This window comes from Pogonomyrmex barbatus, unplaced genomic scaffold (assembly GCF_055798465.1).
Source record: "Pogonomyrmex barbatus isolate J1 unplaced genomic scaffold, ASM5579846v1 scaffold3, whole genome shotgun sequence".
NCBI classification, from domain to species: domain Eukaryota; kingdom Metazoa; phylum Arthropoda; class Insecta; order Hymenoptera; family Formicidae; genus Pogonomyrmex; species Pogonomyrmex barbatus.
The window spans coordinates 17,260,091-17,280,455 of record NW_028297127.1 but is presented as its reverse complement, the minus strand read 5'-3'; the positions used below and the strand labels follow the sequence as shown (position 1 = coordinate 17,280,455).

The following is a 20,365-nucleotide window of genomic DNA, read 5'->3' as shown; positions in this document are numbered from 1 at the left end:
TCATTACAGAAGCTATTTGTTCGGCTTTAATCATGTGCAATTCAATATGTCTATCTTTTAAAGCTTTCTTTCTTAAAAGATAAAAGCGGAAGTTTTTGTGCTTTGATCATATGACTCGACATCCAAACTGGATCTTCGGATCAGAGATGTGCAGACGATTCAGTGGTAGACTCGTCGGATAACTGCGCGAGGAGATAGTTGTAGAGCGTGTGCAGAAGATGTAGCGATAGCGGAAAGGCCACGAGAACGACGGTGAAACTAACCGCGCTGTGGATTTCCTGGGACCAACGTTTGTCGACACCGTCGCTGGTGCTGTACCCGCTGTCAACGTTGTGCCGCCGGTGTGACCTCGTGTCCAGTGTCGCGTGACCCCTCGTGTCCAGAGGTGTCCGTCGCGTCCGACTGCCTCTAGCTCTCTCGTGTTTCGCTGCCTGTCTCTCCAAGTACTTGAAAATGTGCGTTCGCCCGCGAATGCATAGCTGAAACCGGCGGTGAAAATTATAATTTTATCGCATAAAATCGATATCTTCAGCGAAGGAAAAAGGACGTCCCGTCATTTCCTTCGTTCTTATTGATTTCTAACATATAGAATGATATTGAACGTTCTCGAGTGGCGAGATATTGATTCAAGAATTCAAATAGTCTCGAATAAAGTTCGTAGCGAAAGGCACCGGTTTCGCAATCAATTCCGTAGGCCGTAGGAAGACTGTGACTAAAGGAAATGGCAGTCGATGGGTGAGGTAATAGCGTACGTACGGATTTATTAAAATTCGCCGGACTGGCGGGAGTAAAGCGAGTAGGAGTGCGTATCATGGAAAGAAGTTATCGTACGCTTGAGCGAAAATGATCATCTGCTAAATCATTTGCTAAAATGCTCACCGAGGCAGGCGGCGAAGTTAACGGATTATCAGACAGTTTAAAATCCACCAAGCTCTTCATCTTCCTCATCTCATTTGGAAGCACAGATATTCGATTGCCGCTAATATCCAGCTTCACGAGTCTCAGGTACGTCAGTTCTACGTAAAAATACATTTTGAGACCCCAACATTTCGCACTTGATCGTCAAATATCTGAGATGTTCACCTATTCGCCGTAATATTTTTAGTAATTTTTTTAAAACATATTATTCAAGGCTAAATTTTTTATTTTATCTAAAAAATACAAATAATTAATGTAAGAATTGATTTATATAGATTGAGTATCTTTAACTGGCTGTTGATTTTTTTTACAGCTAATTTACTGAAAATTACTTTTAAATTCCAAACAGATTTCTGGTAAAATGCTATTTCTTCAAGCAGATCGATAAAATGCTTACTTAATTACGATTTCGTGGTATACAGCTGTTGTATCGTATTAAAAAATGAACCTGGTATCTACCTATAGGCAGGTGCACCAACAAGTTGCTCCTCAAGTCTAGAGACCGGAGTCGCGCAAGGTCGCCCATTCGAGGTGGAAGACTCGTGATTTCGTTGCAACCTGCGTCCAGTTCTGCCAATGCTGTCATCCTGCCGAGCTCGTCTGGCAGAGATGTTAATCTGTTGTGCGCGACTAGCAACGTCTGAAGGGGTAGCCTGCATATCTCTCGAGGTAGTGATGTCAATTGGTTTCGACTGCGAATCAGGATATTGTCTTCTTTAGTAGATTCGTGTTAAAACTTGTTGAAAAACGAGTAACTAATTACTATAAATATATCTGATAACCGATCAGTTTTTAATTTTAATTATTACAAATAATTAGGATATTTCAAACTTTAGAACATCAACTTTAGAATATCAACTTATTTTAAATTGATACGAATTTATAAATAAAATCTAAAATAAAATCTATTCAAAATGCGTGTCTTTCGTTAAAATTTTCTTTTTTCGAAATCGATGAATTCCTCAAGGAATAGCTTGTTATATGAATGTATATATAATTGAAAAATCGTTATCCTAATAACTTTTTAAGAGTATTTTAAATATTTAATTACATCGTGTAGAGTCACAGTATATCACAGGAACTCAACGTTATCGCCGATATCGATACGCCATACCGTGCAGGATGCTTACCGATACAGTATCACGCAGTCCAACACGTGTGTGTGTGTGTGTGTGTGTGTGTGTGTGTGTGTGTGTGTGTGTGTGTGTGTGTGTGTGTGTGTGTGTGTGTGTGTGTGTGTGTGTGTGTGTGTGTGTGTAAATATGTATTTACGTACATTTACCAACCTAAGATCGAGGTAGTTCAGAGATTGAAGCATTACGACGTTTTCCGGGATTATTCTTATGGCATTATGATAAAGATGCAGCTTTTCGAGAAATGGAAATTCCATGACTTCCTCCGGTAACTCACTGAAACGATTCTTCGAAAGATCTGTAACAGAAAGCAGACACCCATCTTTATGACGTGTTAGACGATAAAGACGCGATGTGGTCGGCAACTTCCGCTTTCCATTTAAAAAAGAAATGTCGCTTTAAGAGGCGTCGCGTTGATTTCAACGTGAAATCGAAACGCGTTATAAATATGATAAACGAACATGAAAAAGGCAGATCTCGCGCTATTGAAAACTAATTTGCAATTAAAAGCTGTCGCTCGCCATCAAAGTTCCGCATTCTCATTAGGATAGTTCATCGCATTGCAAAAGCGTCCGATAAATGTTGCAGGCAATAAACGTCGTTCCTGATTGGCCGATAAAACTCGTTGAGAAGCGGTGGTATCGAACTGTCTTAATAAGGTACCAATACGTCTCCCATGGCAACAGCTGTATGCCTCGGCGATCTTGGGGTGTTGCTGGGGGTTGTTATGAATGGGGCGCGACGGCCACGTGCGCGCATAAGGCTCGAAACGCAGGAAAAGGACAAGGGTAGCTCAGCTGCTCCTGGCTTCGAACCTTCTTTCTGATCAATAATCAGTCGTCCTCGAGTCTTGCAAAACACGCGCGGAAGACGCCCTCGAGTCACATTTATAGAATGGTTCCGAAATAGCTAGATCTTTTAATGCAACCAGTTCATATGAAGATGTCATAAACGCGTTCAAAATTAGCCATACTCTATAATCATATAAGATGCCCAGATTTTTGCTTAAAATTAGATAATCTGGTAAATATATATAAAATTGTTTGTCTATGTCAAAATTTTGATGATAAAATATTAAATTTTATCTTTTCATAATTTTTTAAATATATATTTTTCTAATTATATGTATATTTTTAACATCAGTTATTGAGAAAAGGGCGCAGTCTAGAATGCTCCTACATGTACTTGACATTTAAACGTCGCTTGGAGTGTCAATCATAAAATCATAAAAAGTTAGCCTTCTATAGTCTTAAAATATAAAAGCCTTGATCTTATTAGACATAAGGCAACAAACAGAATAATTGAGACGATACAACAGACGTTATTTTATAAAAACATTTAACAGCATATAATTTATGTGTTTTATACATCTCTTTTCTTCTCTCTGCGAAATATATAGGGCAAATTAACATTTTATGCAAATATACTTATAATATATTAAATTTGTAGAAAGTCTGGAAAATTAAATTCTAATAAATTCGTTGAATGGAAACTGACAATCGTTACGCGCGTAAGATTTTCTCCAGAGAAATCAAGGGCAAAATTTGTTCAGAGATTTTCGACATTCTTGTTCATCACTAAAAAAATATTTAAACGAATAAAAATATTTAAACGACATAAATTTTGTTGCAATTTGTAAATTACGTTCACAAGTATAAAAAAATGATTGTTTCTGCAATTATGTAAAATAAAATTTATGTAAAATAAAATATTTAAAAATGATAAGTAAATAGTACATGTCATCATTTAAGTCAATATAATGTTACTTAATTTTCTCTTTTCCTTTTTCTTTTCTCTCTCATTAGCATATAATTATTAGATCGCAGATTGCAATAACTCAATCTTACAAATTGCACTCGTAATTCAGCATGAGATGTAATTCGTCTTCATTCATCGAAAACTGTGGCAATTTACGTGGTTACCACCCGAGGGTGTATCTTGATGAGCGTAACTTCATTAATCGATCTCATTTCTTCACATTCTACGCTAAACACATTGAAGCAAAAGTAATTCGAATGGGAAGAAATGAGATGCGTTCATAGGAATGCTTTACAATATTTTTTTATACATCGAAATATTTGATTTTCTGATCTCAACGTTACAAATTAATATTTTAATAAAAAATATCGACACAACCGAAATATTGAACGATAACTAAATAATTAAAATATTTAAAAAAATATAAAATATTACTATTGTATATAATTAAATAAAATACATATTTATATTCGTTTATTTTTAGGAATTTATTAGGAATTTATTGTAGAGACTTCGCTTTAGATCGCCATATAATTGCACTAACAAAATTTCAATATAAAGAGTATCTTTAAAAAAATTTATCAAATCGAAGATTGATATATATACGGTATCAGGTAACTTGTCGAGGTGTAATATCTTCTGCCTAATCTAAGTCTGTTCTTTTCGAAGTCTGGTGAAGTACGGTCGATCGTATGTCCGTGGCGCAAGGGCGTCGGCCTGTCTGACGAAGACGGGGCTGGAACCCCTTACCAATCCCCATGAGCAACTCCCACGCAATATTGAATTCTCTCTCAAGCATCGTCTCTTTGTGCAAACTGGCAAAATTCTGCGGCAGACAGTCGTTTCGTCGACATGGCATGTGTGACATTGATATTGTCACACTTTATTGTAGAATTTGTTTTAACATACGGTATGTTATTACAATTCATAGGTTTAGAGGCGTATGTCATGATTGGAAAGCTTTCCCTTCGCTTCTATCTTTCACAAGAAATAAAATCATGAAAGCATGGGAAGTTACATTAATTAGTAGTAGAGTGTAATTCTCATTGAATTTTAGTGTTCGTTAGAAACTAAAGTAGAAAAACGCATGTTTTTATTATATTTCGAAAAATATATTGAAGAGATTTTCTTGTAAATTTTATGAAAGTATTACTGTCAATTAATTATATTTAGTTATAATTACAATTAGTTATATCTGATGTTTTAATTATAAAATATCAAATACTGTATCTATTTAATTACAAAGCGTTTTACGAAAAAAAATAGGAAATTTTCCTTCATCTTTCTGAATTTTAAAAATAAAAATCTTCTGTTAAAAAAGAAATACTTTTTTTTGTTGCCATATTTTTTGAAATATATGCAGTGTATCATTTTCTTTATTTAACACGTAATGGTGTTTAATAATACTAGAACAGAGATCAATATAATACAGTATTAATAGCAATTAAAATATAGTAAGAATATATGAATAAATCATAATCTAAAGCTGTTCTAATTAAAAAGCTAATATAGTTTCTACATTATGTATAGAATTATTAATCTATATTAAGGAGTAATCTTTTTTTATTCTCGTGCAATTTATGAAAGAGGAATTTTATCTTTCTATGTCGCGTTATCGATGATAGAAGGTAGTCATATATCGATATTTTAAATTCAGAAATGGCCGATAAAAATCAGCGGAACCGCGCGTGCAAGACTTTCTATAAATATATCTACACTTCCGTTCCTAACGGTCAGACTTCATAAATATGGCAGCCGAGCCCTTCGTGCTGGTTGTACAGGACGTTTCAGAAAGGGTCGATGCACTGGAACATTTCAAGGACCAAGGTCGAGGTCCTATCGTCGAGGATCGATACGCAATTGCGTGACGCGCACACCGTGACATTATTTGCTGATAAAGGGCGTGGCAGTTTTCTAAACTCATTTTACTATATATTCCAAATTTATCTTATCTAAAATAAACGCATTGATAAATGATTAGTTAAAAACTATAGTTAAACCATTTATCCTTTTTGCAAAATAAAAATGCTATTTTTTATTTTGTTCACGCTTATTCCGATCAAGATTTAATTTTTTTAAATATTACTAGCTAAACTATAGAAACTATAAAAGCTATGCTGCGTTCATTTTTATAGAAACGTTAAATTGCAGTTTACCTTGAGCTATTGATATACATTACTCGATATACATTAAATTTTTAAATAATATAATTTATAATATTATTATTATTAGGTAGAAAAATTCACACAGAATATTCGAATACGTGAAATCATTTGATTTATAATATTTGATAAAAATCACGAATGATTAAAAAAAAAAAAAGAAAGGCTTTGTGACTTCTGTGTAAATCAGAGATGGTCACGTTAAGTTAGAAAGTCGGCCGGAGGGCTTTACTTATCTGGCGAAAATTCTAAACGAAAAGGGATAAGGGTTTGACGAAAAGTAAAGTTGCAGAAAGTCTCCGGTTTCCACATTAATCTCCACGTGTTAAAGCACTCGAGGCCAACAGCCCGGGAGGTATATATATGTCCGGCTCCAGGCGAGACGGTCTCTGGTGGTCGTCTGGCGGCGACTCTGCCCACCATTTCTTTCTCTCGTTCCAAGTTTCCATCTAAGTGTGCGACCACAGGAGAGACGTGCGCTCTCGTAACAGGTAGCCTTGAAGGCCGAGCCCGGTCATTTCCTCGAACCTTAACTGACTGGCTCTGTTGCATCGCGACGCAACGAATAAGTGGTCACTTATCTGTGAAGTGAGAAGCAATTCGAAGGGGCTAAAATGTGTCAAAATTAACAAGAAAATACAAGTGAAATACATTTATTTCGATAAGATAAGATAAACGGAGTAAAGATAAAAATGAAAAAGTTACTTTATGAAAAATGATACTAACAAAGTAGAAAAGATACATATAAAATATAAAAGTATCCCTCCCTGCAGGGAATATTGCAGATTGTAAGATTTAATTGCGTACTTTTTCAGCCTAATGCAAAATTAGTTCTTGATAAATGAATTATAGCTGTATTGATAAAACTATTCGAGTTCATTCATAGCGTATGAGATAGATATATATACACGAAATATAGAATTCAATTACAAATATGAATTCGAATAGCGATTGGGACAGGATATAGGACGCGTATATTTCCCTGGGGCAAGATAGACTTCAATGGCGTTAGTGAATGGATAGAGGAGTTTGTTTAGGTTTAGAGAGCCGGTTTACTGCGCCCCTGAGCACCTGAGAATATGATGACGCACGATAGAGCTAGTAGATAGGAGCGAAGCGACTCTTTTAAACGCCTACACAAACGGAACTGTGGATATCCGATTTAATAATAAAACTCGGAGCTTTTGCTCCATTTTTGCAGGAAAGAATAATTTACTTCATTTTGCAAGCAAAATTAATTTTTTTAAGTTTACCTAACTTTCTTATATGTCTAGCTATAAAAGTGACATTTATATTTCCTAAAAATTACATAAATGTTTCCTAGAAATTGCGATTAAGAATCTACAGACATTTGTGCAAAAATAAAGAAATATCTCCCTAATTTTCTACGTTTCACAGAGAAACAATGAAACTTGGAAAGGTCTGAAATGTTTATTATATAGTAATAGTGTTGCTCGTGATTTTCAGGAATGTAGTATACTCAAACTTGCGTCTATCTCGATTTTTTTTATGGATATAAATCGAGGAACGAATTCCTTCGTTTTCATATGATTCCTCTCACGTGATTCGTTCGTGTAAGCGAAAAAGTCGCGTCTCCGTGACACGTCGTCGTTGGCCATGAGTTGCAGGTGAAGTTGACTTCTCGTTAATTGGAACGTGTCACGCACCGATGTCGAGGATTTCTTCTTCGGCATGAGAAAATGCGAATTTCGAAAGTGCACTGGAATTAGCTGTATTGATCGCTCGATATTATCGAAGATGTTATTGTGCAATAACAGTAGTCTAAAAATAGACGGAACGTTGCGACGGGCTCGGTATCGTTTTTAGAAAATGCAGGGGTAAAATATGGATAAAAAAAGCGAGAGAGATTTTCTGGATTTTGTATACATAGTCGATATTGGAGAAACATTTTTGTCATCTTCTTACTTCATGATTTTTCTTTTTTTTTTTTTTTTTGGTTTTATTTGAGAGTTTCGAATTTCTCTTGGCATAGTATCACGTAACAAACCTTCGGCCAGAAAGTATTTCTGTCGAATGACGGACCTTGTTTGCGACGATGCAACAACGTAACGTAATATCGATCTTGCATCTGCCGGTTTTGCTCGTTACGATTAAACGGTGATAAGTATTACGCCAGCGATAAGTATATCCGGCGTCGTCAGCATCATATTAGTTTCTCTCAACTGCGCCTCACACAAGCAAATTAATATAACACTCATGATAAAACCAAATAAGGAAACCGGCTTTTAGCATTTTTTCTAATAGCGGAAGAGAAAAGAAGAAGAGATTATACGCACTAAAGAGATTATATTAGCTGAACATGAAATATTTTTCTCATTATTATCTCATGTGCTTGCAGAAATAAGATTGTAAGAAAAAGAAAGGATGCATCATTGGCGTACGTTCGAGAAGTGCGATTTTACATCGTTAAGTTATCCTGCGCCGGATACACGGGATCTTAAGAACCCACATAAGGGCTGTCTCGAAACCGTGGAAACAGAGGGCGATCGATAACGCCCCCATGATAAATATTGCCCATGGGGTTGCCGCAGTCAAGTACGCAAGGTGCTCCGCTCCGTGCACGGTGTGCATTCGCGCTTCGAACAAAGTGAAATATTCACGGTCTTATCAGCGTGAAATTTGACCGAGTTATCTCTGCGGGAGACCAGCCAGAAACTTCGTGCAAAATGCAGACGCGCCCGCTGCGCTTGTTGCGAAAACCGGTTGCAGTTGCGCCAAAAAATATAAGAATCAGGTGCTAGGAAAAGGCAAGATTTCTTGAAGACTTTAAAAATGTCTCGATTACGCTTTTTTTACCTTGCTCCTAAATAATTATAATTATCATAATGGAAATGATTGTTTAATATTCCAAACATTATCGCGATGCAGGATAAAATGCGTAAGGTGCTTTCAAATAATCTTCAAGAAAATCGGATCGAGAAAAACTCAATTTCCAACCCCCATTTTCACCAATGTAGAGTAATTTGATCTTGATTAAATTCAATTAATTTTTATCTTTATATAATTCTACAAATTAAAAGAAGGTAAAGAGTAAACTGAGCCGAGATCAAATTTTACGTTGGTGGAAACGAAGGTAAATCGCTTCTCGACGTTATCATTCCGACGTAGTGCAAACTTCGTTCCGCCGCGATGCAAAAAGTTACCGGATAAGCCAGCGGGAATGAAGATTCGATAAATCTCTCTGTTTCAAAGCAAAAGCACTTTTTCCGAGAATTCCCCATTGGTGACGCGACAATCATCGCGCACTTCGCATGCCCGGTAAAACGCGATTCTCACGTAATTGACTTTCGCCATCGTCATCACGGTGGCAACATATGACGCTGTCGTGGAGGCCAAAAGGAAAAAAAAAAGACGACATCACCGGGAAACGGCACCGGTGAGAGAGGAGCAAGAGGAAAGAAGGAGGAATCGTATGGGGGAGAGAAGAAGTTCATGACGCATCCGTCCGACAACTTGAGAACGCTCCTTCGCGTCGTCGCGTGCTGTCCTTGAACCGCGTCGCTATTGCCGTGTCATTGGCGGGTGAGATCGCGTCAAAGACGAAGAGGTGCACAACGAAGTAGAGGACCGTGCAAGGAGCGTTCTCTCTCTTTCTTTCTCTCTCGTCGCTTTTGTGAGGGATCGCCGCAACTTCCGGCGACGCGCGGACGCAAGTGCGGAGACGAGACCGGCATACTCGATCGGATGCCACGCGGAATTCGAGAACTCGCCGTCGTCTGGGCGAAACTCAATGCCGATGACGTTCGCCGAGCGAGTTATTTATCGATGATCATTAGCAATAATCGACGATGATTCCTAATGAGTTTTTAAGTACTTTTCTAATAGATCAAATTACGGAAATTATATCTCTTTTCAAAATATAGTTCGATACACGCATTTTGGAACGTATTTAAGCAATTTTTTTTTTTGTATATGCGTATATATTAAAATAATAAGGCATCGTTAAAATAATGAGTGAAAATAATAAGCTGATTCTATAAACACCGTTGTTTTCAAAAATATAATTATTAGCATTTTATATGAGATGAAATAAAATTCTGTATGATATCGTATAACCGAATCTGCGTGTTCGGGGTTAATATTCGGTCGGGACATTTTCATACTTCGGGCAAAATTGAATTTCCCGACGCTGTAACGCCTGGAAATCTCGCATGCATTTTGATGGACGATGTTTGGATATCGTCTAAGCCGGCCGTCAGAGATAATTTCCACGACAGCGAGTCGTCGACCATCTGGTACGCGACGACTCAACCAGGCATAAATTACTACGTGTGGAAACTCGCAACGAACATACGCGGCATTGAAAAAGATACGGATCAAAGCCGAGGCTATTTTTCTGGGGATGAAAAAATAAAAATTAAAAAAAAAAGAAGTTAAATGTAAACCATCAATTAAAAAAAAAAAAAAAAAAAAAAAAACATATATATGGCAAAATTGGTTCCAAATTTTGTTCGAAAAAAAAATCGAAAAGCGAAAGATGGTGGGAGAGACGGTGATATTTCTGAAATGTCACGTTTCCACGATCCGGTTTGTACGTAGACCGAGATGGCTGATGCGTGTCGAACAGTGCGTCGTATTGTGCACGCAGCAGTCTCGGGCCATGCGTTCGGGCCGCGCGTGATTATAGACGTATGTACATTTGGTGGACGTGCCAGTGTGCATGCATGGACGCGACTACGACAGGAGAGAACAAAGGAGACGGTTTTTTTCCGTCGAGAACATTTTCACAATTTTGCGCTGGCGTCGATATGCGAGGTGTCGTAGCCTCATCGATTTCAATTGTACTCGCTAATCCTTTCACCAAGATTTGCGACTAAAATTTTTTCAAAAGAAGAAAAACGAAGTTAGGACATTTTCATGAATCCATTTTTAGCAAATTTTTTTATGAATTGAGTAAGCAAAAAGTAAATTTATCATTGAGATTAGAGATTTAGAGATTTAGAGAGTACGTATCGAACGCGTTGTATAGGAAGTGTGCTCAGGAAAGATACACGCGGTGCGGTTTCACACATTTCCGCTGCTGATTATATTCATTTATTTCCGTAGGAGTTCTATTTTCACACACATTGTTTGCAGTGGAGTTTCGAATAAAGTTTATTTTCTTGTTTATTTACAATGTCGCTCTTTTCATTACTAGAAGAAATCTACTTCTGCCTTGTTTTCCTTCTTTACGGAGATCAGACCGGTCCCAAAGTAATGAGCACGTTGAGAGTGTTTTTATTGTATGCACCTACTATGTTGTTTACGCTTGATGTAAAAGAAAACGTTGGTGCTGGAAAATGAAAACTTGCACCAGAAGGAAAAATTCGAGAAAATAGTGTTTGCCGATGGAAGCGCAATTAAAAATAAACGCGAAAATCTCATTAAAACGGTCGATGCAAAAGTTGTAGAAATCGAATTACAGAACAAAATTTTATTTATATCATTACGATGTCAGATGTAAAATTGACGCGTTATAAATTTACTGTAACTGCATTTGCGTGATTATTAAAGATCTTGATTTATTTCAAACATGTGTTGAAAAATGGAGCTTTTTAATCATATATACGATAAGTATATAAATAAATCGAGCAAACAATAATGTCGTTAGATCGCGATTAATGTTAATGACATGTTAATTACATGTTGTATCTTGTATTGAAGATTAGCATTAAATTACAAGGAGCAATAATCGAAACACGCAAACACATAATTATTTATCTTAAATTGCAACTCTTGTATCACTGTAGCTTCCTCTGTTATCACGATCTCATATGAATCAGTTTGAGATGCTACTGCAAAGGGCTAAGTCGCTTCTTAAAGAAGCCTCTGTTCCTCGTAATTTGTACTCAACAAATGACGACTTGAGATGATCGTCGAGGCAAATTCATCGGTCTCCGTTTCCACGCGTATTATCCATGCGCGGACGCGCCTCCCAATTTAAACCCACTCGCGCTTTTGCAGATTGAGTTAGCCTTAATGACGAAGCGACCTACAAATTATACTGACGTGCTATCGAACAGTGGCGATGGCGCCATGGGAGGAAAAAAATGAATCGAAATGAATCGAAGCATATATAAAACACATTTATAAAAAAAAATGTATGTTTTTATCAAAGATTTATGTATGGAGAAAGATATAATTATCATAAATATTAGATAATTATATCATATTATATAAGATAATTATAAAATATTATAAAATATAATATAATTATTATAAATTGTATGTGATTTGTTGTATTGCATCTTGCATTTTGATATTATTCGAACTATCATTATCTTTTAATTTATAAACTGTTTTCTGACAGGGAAATCTCAAATCTCACTGCGGATTCGTTTAAAGAATCCATGAGTGGAATAAATGACGAAAGGCCATGCATTACCGCTTATGTTTTCTATATACATATGTATATGCATGAGCTGGCTATCACGATTTTATTCGTCGCTCACGATGCATTATTCCACTTGCGCTAATGCTTCGTGTTAAAGGTGTAGCTTACAAATAGAGGTTGTACATTTCCAGGTACGAATATGGCTCTCGTTGAAGTGCGAAAAGAACACGGGGGATATGAATAACGTCGCGTTCTCCTCTTATGTTCACGTATTTTCACGCACATCGGCAAGTACACATATTCGAATACGATCTCATACAGGGCGCAAATGTTTCGATCATGTGTCGTCCTGCGTGTACGCACAAAGTGCGTTCAGTTAGCGGCTTTGATCTTTCGATCGTTGCTATTCGCGAACCGGCATTCGGCAAGATGAATCATGTCATTCGCAGTTGTATAACTCGAAAGACTAAAGGATTCGTTATTGTCAATATTTGATCATAACTGGTCAGTATTGGTAGTTTTCGATTAATTTAATTCATCTTTGTACTAAAAATAATTGATATAAAATTTAACTTAACTTTTTATTTAGAAATATATGATATTTATGTACTAGATATCGCTAAAAAAAGAGAAAGGAATAAAGAAAAATAAGAGTTGTATTTTTTTTTATGAATGTAATAACGAATGATTTTAGTACCATAATCATCTAAATAATCATTAGAAAAGTAAATTGGTCATTGAAATTTAAATTGAAAACTTTAACTCGAAATCTTAAAGGATTTTAAGTAATAATTGTAATTAAAACTTGAGAATTAGTTCAAACTCTAATCTGGATTATATTCTAGCTCGGAAAATTTGGATTACGAGTGAATCCTTTACGAGTTAGGAAATGTAAGGTTATCCTTAAAAATAGATGTTCGAACTATAATCTTGTAATCTCGTAAATTGTGATTTGTGCACAAATTGCATTGCGAGAATACATCGTAGATTGGCCACGCTGATAACCCAGTGCTTTTATCTTGTCAGATAAATTTCGCGCAATGGGAGCGCCAAGACTAGTTTCAAACAATGCGTGATCGAAGGTGCGATATTCTGCGTGTGCAACAATGGGAGCCATGAGATAACCGCACTTTCGGCGGGTGTATCCGATCGACATTGGAAATTCTTAACGAATCGATCAAACAACGGGGCCTACAATTATACAAAAACTGACACACATTGTATTGTAGATAAACTTCTTCCATCCGTTTCAAAATTCCTTTCTTAGGTAAAAAAAATGAAGTATTTTCTAAATAAAATATTCTCTCATATAATATGTTTATCTTTCAAAGAGTTTATTACTGAATTTCATTTAATATTAATAAAACATAAAATGTATAAAAATGTATAAAGTGTATTGATTTTTGAATTTCGAAAGTTTGCACATATCCACGAGAAATTGCACCTCATGGCCTAGATACACGAACGCGTGATTAAATTTATACAAGTGAAAGATATAAGGCAAGCTGTGTATGTATGTATGTGTGTATGTATGTGTGAGAGCGTGCGTAACTGTGAAATTAAATTCTTTGCAACTGAGAGATATCGGACTATATCATTTTTATTAAACAATGCTAGCTGCTTCGAAAATCCTTTTCTAATAGAAATAATTAATAGAAACGATTATATTTATAAGGTGTTTGGCTATATTCAATTTAGCATTAGAAAGCATCAAACGTAAATGAAATTCATGCAATCATCCGTATAAATCAAGTCCGTAAATGGAAAAATTATGCTAAGTTACGTGACGCTGGAGGACAAAGGGTTAAAGTGACTTCACCGTGTATACATCAGGAAACTTAGAAAAGGGACAAGCCTGCTCTTTTCAGTTATTCTTATACTTTCTGCATTTAAAGTAACATGATTGTGTGCGCAGGTTTTGAAGAAAGAGAAAGGAGAGAGAAGAGAGGCATAACGCAATTGAAAAGAACAGGTCTGATGGTTGAAGTTGAGTATCTTACAAAAAAGGATAGGTGCGTTGGTTGTTAGATAAATCTTGAGAAATCTCCAGAGAGTTTTAAATTTTCAGGAATTTCTGTGAATGTATGAATGTTGCCTGGGGCAAAAGTACATTCGAAGCTCATGCATTTTAGTACGATTGCGTTGATACCGCATAATGACGATCAGTTTCAAAAGATATACTTCTTAACAATTTTCTCTCAAAAGATTCTGAGCAAATAGCAAATTAATCGAGAAATCTGTAGATGATCTCTTGGGATGTTCTGCATCGGAAGAAAGTAATTTTCGATTCGAGCGAAACGTTTGTAGGACGATCACACACGGATTAAACACTCGACAATAAGAGTAATGAACCGTTCTTTATTGCGCTCGTAAATACCAAAGATGCACAGTCAATCAGTCGTATCGTATCGTGTGTCTGTAAACACAAGTGCATAATTATACACACACACACACATACAACATGCAACAACGGCCATTGACGTTCCATCGCGCCAATTTATCTATAGATAACATGGCCAAAGAGCCGACTTCGAAGTCGATGGATCGATATATGGGTCATACCAGAGACGCGAAGAATCGTGTATAGATTATAAGCATCTTAACGTTTACCTCACACACACACACACACACACACACACACACACACACACACACACACACACACACACACACACACACACCGCGCGCGCGCGCGCTATCTTTTCCATAGCGTAATGATCTAGATATCAACATGTTATATTAAATGATACAAAAAACAAGCAGCTAAGATTGTCAAGATAGTCAATATGTAATAACTCATGATATTAGTTAAAGTGAAATTAAAGAAGTATTAATTAATATTAATTATAATTATAACTATAAATTAATTATAAATATTAATTAATTATAATTAATTTAAAAAATATTAAATTTTATGTGTTATATAAATGTTGAGATGCTTTCTATCTTTTGTAATCACATTTGTAATTGAAAATATTTGTGTAATATCAATTTTAATTCAAATGTTTTAATTAATCTAAACACTGATACAATCGTAAGCAAAAGTAATGATTGCACAGCGAAGACATTTGATACTTGAGGGACCAATTTAGACTGTACGCAACGTACATTTCAAATGAAAACTCAATCTCAACAGAAATCAATCACTTTCATTTACCATGTCATGACCTAAGCGAAAGGTACGCGATTCCCCTTTGCGATGTGTATGTGGTGACATTTAAAACGTGATTGAATGTTGGACAGGACGTGCCAAGCCCGTCGCCCTGGTTTTCTTTCTGTTTCACATTTTCCCAAGTTTGCACGACATTTTCAAACAAACTAAAACATTTAGTACATGATGCAAACAAAGTAGTCTCTTTCTATAAAAGTGGAGTAGCAAAACGCGTGCAATACTTACGTTATCTCTTTTTTAAGAACACATGTATTTTTTGTAACTTTTTTCTTCGCCCTTTTATTATTTCTTGCAAATTTAAAATCATTTAAAAATATTTGTCGTTATTTTAAAAAAATATTCATCATTTCTTAGGAAATTAGGCTGTTATCTCAATAATTTCCATCTTGATTATACAAACGAAGATTAATGCAAATTTCGCATTTTAAAATTTATTAATTTGTATAAATTACTTTACAAAGCTTTATATAAATATTGCGCGCACATAAAAAAAAAATATTTTATTTATTTATTTACAAATTAAAAATATTATAAATATTATAATATTATAATATTTAAATAATGATTACAATGATTAAAAGTTCATACACAGTCGTGATACATAAATACAGCTCGAAAAAAAATTTAACAAACCATAGCTCATACAGCTTTCCTCTAAGCTATCGATAACTTGCGGAAGATACTTTATCTTCGAACAACGGATGCATCGGAGCGAAGGTTGGTGCAACTCTTTCACAAAGGCCGCTACTTATAGACCGTGAATACTCCTTTTGGACCAACGACTTTCGAAAGCTTCTACAGCCTAGACGAGCGTCTTATTAATTAAATGAAACTTAAATTACGGCGATTAACGATACCCATACAAGTTGAAAAATGAACAAGATTTAATAATAAAAAATTGATGTAATTAAGCTTCATGAAAAAAACATGATAATTCACTCGAAAGAGTAACTTAGATAAGGTTAACTAAAATAACTTCAATTAACTTGTAATTCCAAAAAGAACGGAACGGAAAAACAGAGAATCTATCTAAAACTTCAATTAACTTTAATCAATGTTTATGGGAAATAAACTACATATTGTGTAAATATGTTCCTCCGTTAATAGAATTGCTGTTTCCTTTCGTACTATTTTTACAAAGAGCTACGTATTGCGACGTATTCGGTAATTGCTACGCTTTTTCTATTAGGTAATAAGCACTAGTACGAAATTGTGATGTTGAAAACCGAGCCAGGATGATGTTAGTGCGGCCCTGCGATAGAGTTAATTATAACCCGGCAACGAAACCACCATGTTGCCTTGCATATGCGATACACACGAGGAATGATGGCGCATATGATACAGTGACACGCGTTATATGTAAATGACGGATAAACCGTTGCGAATAGAGAAAAGCGTATAAAAAAATCAACCTTGTTGCGATGAGTTATTTTATAGAGTGGTTATTTGAACCAAGGTCAATGTTAAATAACGGCTGGAGAACTTTTCGAATAAAAAGTTAAACGGCAGCGTATAAGGGACGAATCGTTTAATTACGTTAAAATTATGGTAAAGCGATTAAATGTATATAAAAACGGCGGGGTATATAAAAACAGTCTAAAATAATGCAGGCTTCACTCGTGAGTTTTGCCGGGAGTAAATCTTACGGGACTTTCGGAACCACGCTACATTCCAGCGCTTCCATTAATTTTTCCGCTACGATCTTATGTATTATCCATCGTGCGATAATTAGAACCTAGAGACGCGAAGGTGTTGAATTAATACGCCTCATCAAGGAGCCGCTATAAGCTCGCGTGCTTGTTCGCGCGTGCGGCACTAATTCGCCAAAGGCGATACACTCGCGTTTGGGAAGCGTCTGAAAGTTGTGGAGTAACCGCGACCGATTTGTATTATCCACGAAACGCGTACGGTAAGGTACACAGTGCATTATTCCCAGTTAATTAGCGAATCATTATCATTAAGCGCGCGATGAGTACGTCACGCTCGTAAAGCCGCGTGCAATCCCCGAAGAACAACGAAAACCGCTTTCGATCTCTATCTATACCTTTCCCATCCTCTTTCATTCGCGGCGAATCTGCAAACCTTAGCATCAAAACAGAATCTCCACATTTTTATACGTAAGAATATCGCACAACGAGAGACACACATAATTTTTATTTATAAACAGCTTAGTATCAGCTTTAAAAAAAAAACATTTCCTTATTATCTCGATTTAATAATCCTTTTAAATTGCTTAATTGAGAAAATTACCTACTTGATGTAACAATCCCGTTCTGTGCTAATAAAAAAAAACAGAAATATCGTTCTTCCTGATACATTAGGAAATTATCTTCACTTTAATAACAAGATTTGAATCTTGTTTAGAGTTTTTCGCGTCGACGCGACTCGAGCTTGCGTCTAATTGAAACGCGCACCATTGTGTCAATACCGAAGGAAATGCCGATTTCTCTCGGTCGCCGGATGCATTAGTACATGCATAAGTAGAGGACAATAAGCGCATGGCTGTCCGGAGGCACGCGAAAGACGCCGGCACAATGCCATATCGGGCACATTCATCTACCGACTGGTCGCGTGCGACACGAGGCATAGACCTCAGATGTGACGAGCACAGAGAAACCAGACTGTCTCATTACGTAGAAGTGTCGCGCCGCATTTGGCACGAGACCTTCTCTTCGCCCCCCCACCGGTCTTCATTCATATTCGCCGTCGTACGCGAACAAATTAGGGATAAGGGTCGGGAAAGGTCATGCTCGCCTTCGCAGCTGGAGCCGAAAAGAAATTAATCACGACGGAGCAAAGACGCCTCGAAAAAAATAACGATTAATCTATAAACGCTATAAATTTTCCTTAAATTAATTCAATTACGTAAGAATTAGAACACGTAACAAATTATGTTAGATTATTATACATATTTATAAAATTAACTCATCAAATTAATAATTAAGTTAGATTTTTTAATTTTAATATAATTGATAAAGTTCCGGTCATTCTTCAAAGAGATTCTGGAGCATCTTAAAAAGAATAAAAGAATCCAAAAAAAAACATATGTACTTTATGTTTCTATTGTATTAAAATTAGTCCTAACTGTAAAATTGTTTCTTAAATAGATGGATACAATTTAAAATTTTATTTATTATTCTAGTAGGAACAAAAAATATTCCTGAATAAATCGTATCTAAAAACGATATTTTGATGTATCAAAATCGCGATTTTTGAATTGAGGCATTTTATATGCATATATACAATATATTCGCAAGAGTTCCTCGAACCTTGGGCACTTCGCAAGATATTTCGTCTCGCCAGAGTGCTTCTTTAACAGGAACGAGTGCTCTAGATAAGCGACAGGATTAGATTACATTGATGAACTTTATCACGCTGTTCAAAAATAGTCATTAAAATTTTTTCACGACTGCACCGATTAATTATTAGCATCTTTATTTTCGTGCCAGTGATCAGTATTTATATCTTAAATCGAGAAAAAAATTATTTATTTATCGCATTTTATTCTTTCTGACGTGACTTTTAAAACACTCGTATTGATAAGATTAAGATAACTTGACATGCTTCAAAACTTTCACCGATACATTCTCAATTGGTACAAATAAAGTTCATGTCAAACAAATAGGCAATTGATAATAATCAATATTGATTATTATCGCTAATAGTATTATTAATTGTATTGTGTGTTTTATGCGCAGCACGTTGATAATCCAATCTTTTGGTACAATATAACTACAAATGCACGTCGTGCGTGTTCTAAGGTTAATCCAATGCACTCCGGCATATCTGGAGTACTTTGACCACGTTTTCCATTCGTTTTCGTCTCGTCGTGTTTCATGTCAACTTACACACACTCTTTGGCAGTATGCGTAGTACCATGATCCTCCAGTGTGCTTCGGGGGTGGCAGTAAGCCGAACCACTTCTGACGCTGATAAACGAAACTCGAGAGTAGAGGCGCCACGGCAAACTCCACAATATAACACATTGTGGAGTACCTCGACCTTTTGGCACCCCTGTCTCTGCAGCTGCGGTGCCTCTATCTTTAGCTTCGGACGCGTACACGAATGTCTCTCTTACATTCATGGTACAGTACGGGGTTCTCGCTCGGCACGCGCGCAAATCGCACGCATGCCGCTCCACCCTTGTAAAAACGCAGTGCTCGTCACCCTCGCGGACAAACCGGATGAACGTGGCGTTTCGATACCGCTGAAGGTAATTCGGAGGGTTCGTCACTACCCCCCGGTCTTGTGTACTATTTGGATTTTCGCGGATCAACGAGAACAGAGTCGACGAAAAAGGACTTTTTGTTCCAGATTATTGATCACCGCGGAGGATAATTCGTAAGAGGAAGTCACGATTTTTCTCTCATCAAAGCTAAGAATGTCATTCATATTCTTCGATAATTTATCAAAGATATATATATATATTTTTTTTTTAAAGATTAAAAAGATTAAAAGATTCTTCTTATATTATTTGACGCAGATAAACATTTTTTGAAAAAAGTCTCTATCTATAAACTCAATATAAAAAAATTGTATTGATCTTCTTTTTTAATAAATTATTAACTGATATTATAATATTTATTACTTATTGAACTTCCAATAATTTAGAAAATAATTTTCAGTTAATAATCGCTAGGGTATTCCAGTACATTTCGAATTTCCATCCACTTCCTCCAAATTAATTTCGGAAATTTGGTGAATCATTACAGAGCTTGTATCGGTTTGCGGTTAATTATGTAAAGCAATGAATACATGATGGACATGAGTACTTCTCGGAATATAATTCATTTTCAGCGGATCGGATTGAAATCCTTTAATACTATCGAGTATTTATTACGGAGATTATCCGAAAATGATTCAGGAAGGAAACATTTTCGTTGCGGTT

At 36.0% G+C, this 20,365-nt stretch overlaps 1 protein-coding gene across 4 annotated transcripts in view; it reads right to left on the bottom strand.

Annotated features, from left to right (window-relative positions):
• The window catches only part of Lrch (Leucine-rich-repeats and calponin homology domain protein), a 44,138-nt gene that overhangs the window by 17,081 nt on the left and 6,692 nt on the right, over positions 1-20,365 (bottom strand). For 3 of the 4 annotated variants that reach the window (XM_089080385.1, XM_089080382.1, XM_089080384.1), the window contains exons 2-5: positions 2,205-2,349; positions 1,378-1,610; positions 880-1,016; positions 264-479 (exon numbers count right to left, since the gene is read on the bottom strand). In XM_089080385.1, coding sequence (XP_088936511.1) covers positions 264-479; positions 880-1,016; positions 1,378-1,610; positions 2,205-2,349 — 731 coding nt within the window. Of the gene's footprint in view, positions 1-263; positions 480-879; positions 1,017-1,377; positions 1,611-2,194; positions 2,350-20,365 lie in introns of those variants that run through there. The other variant, XM_089080386.1, reaches the window with a different exon arrangement.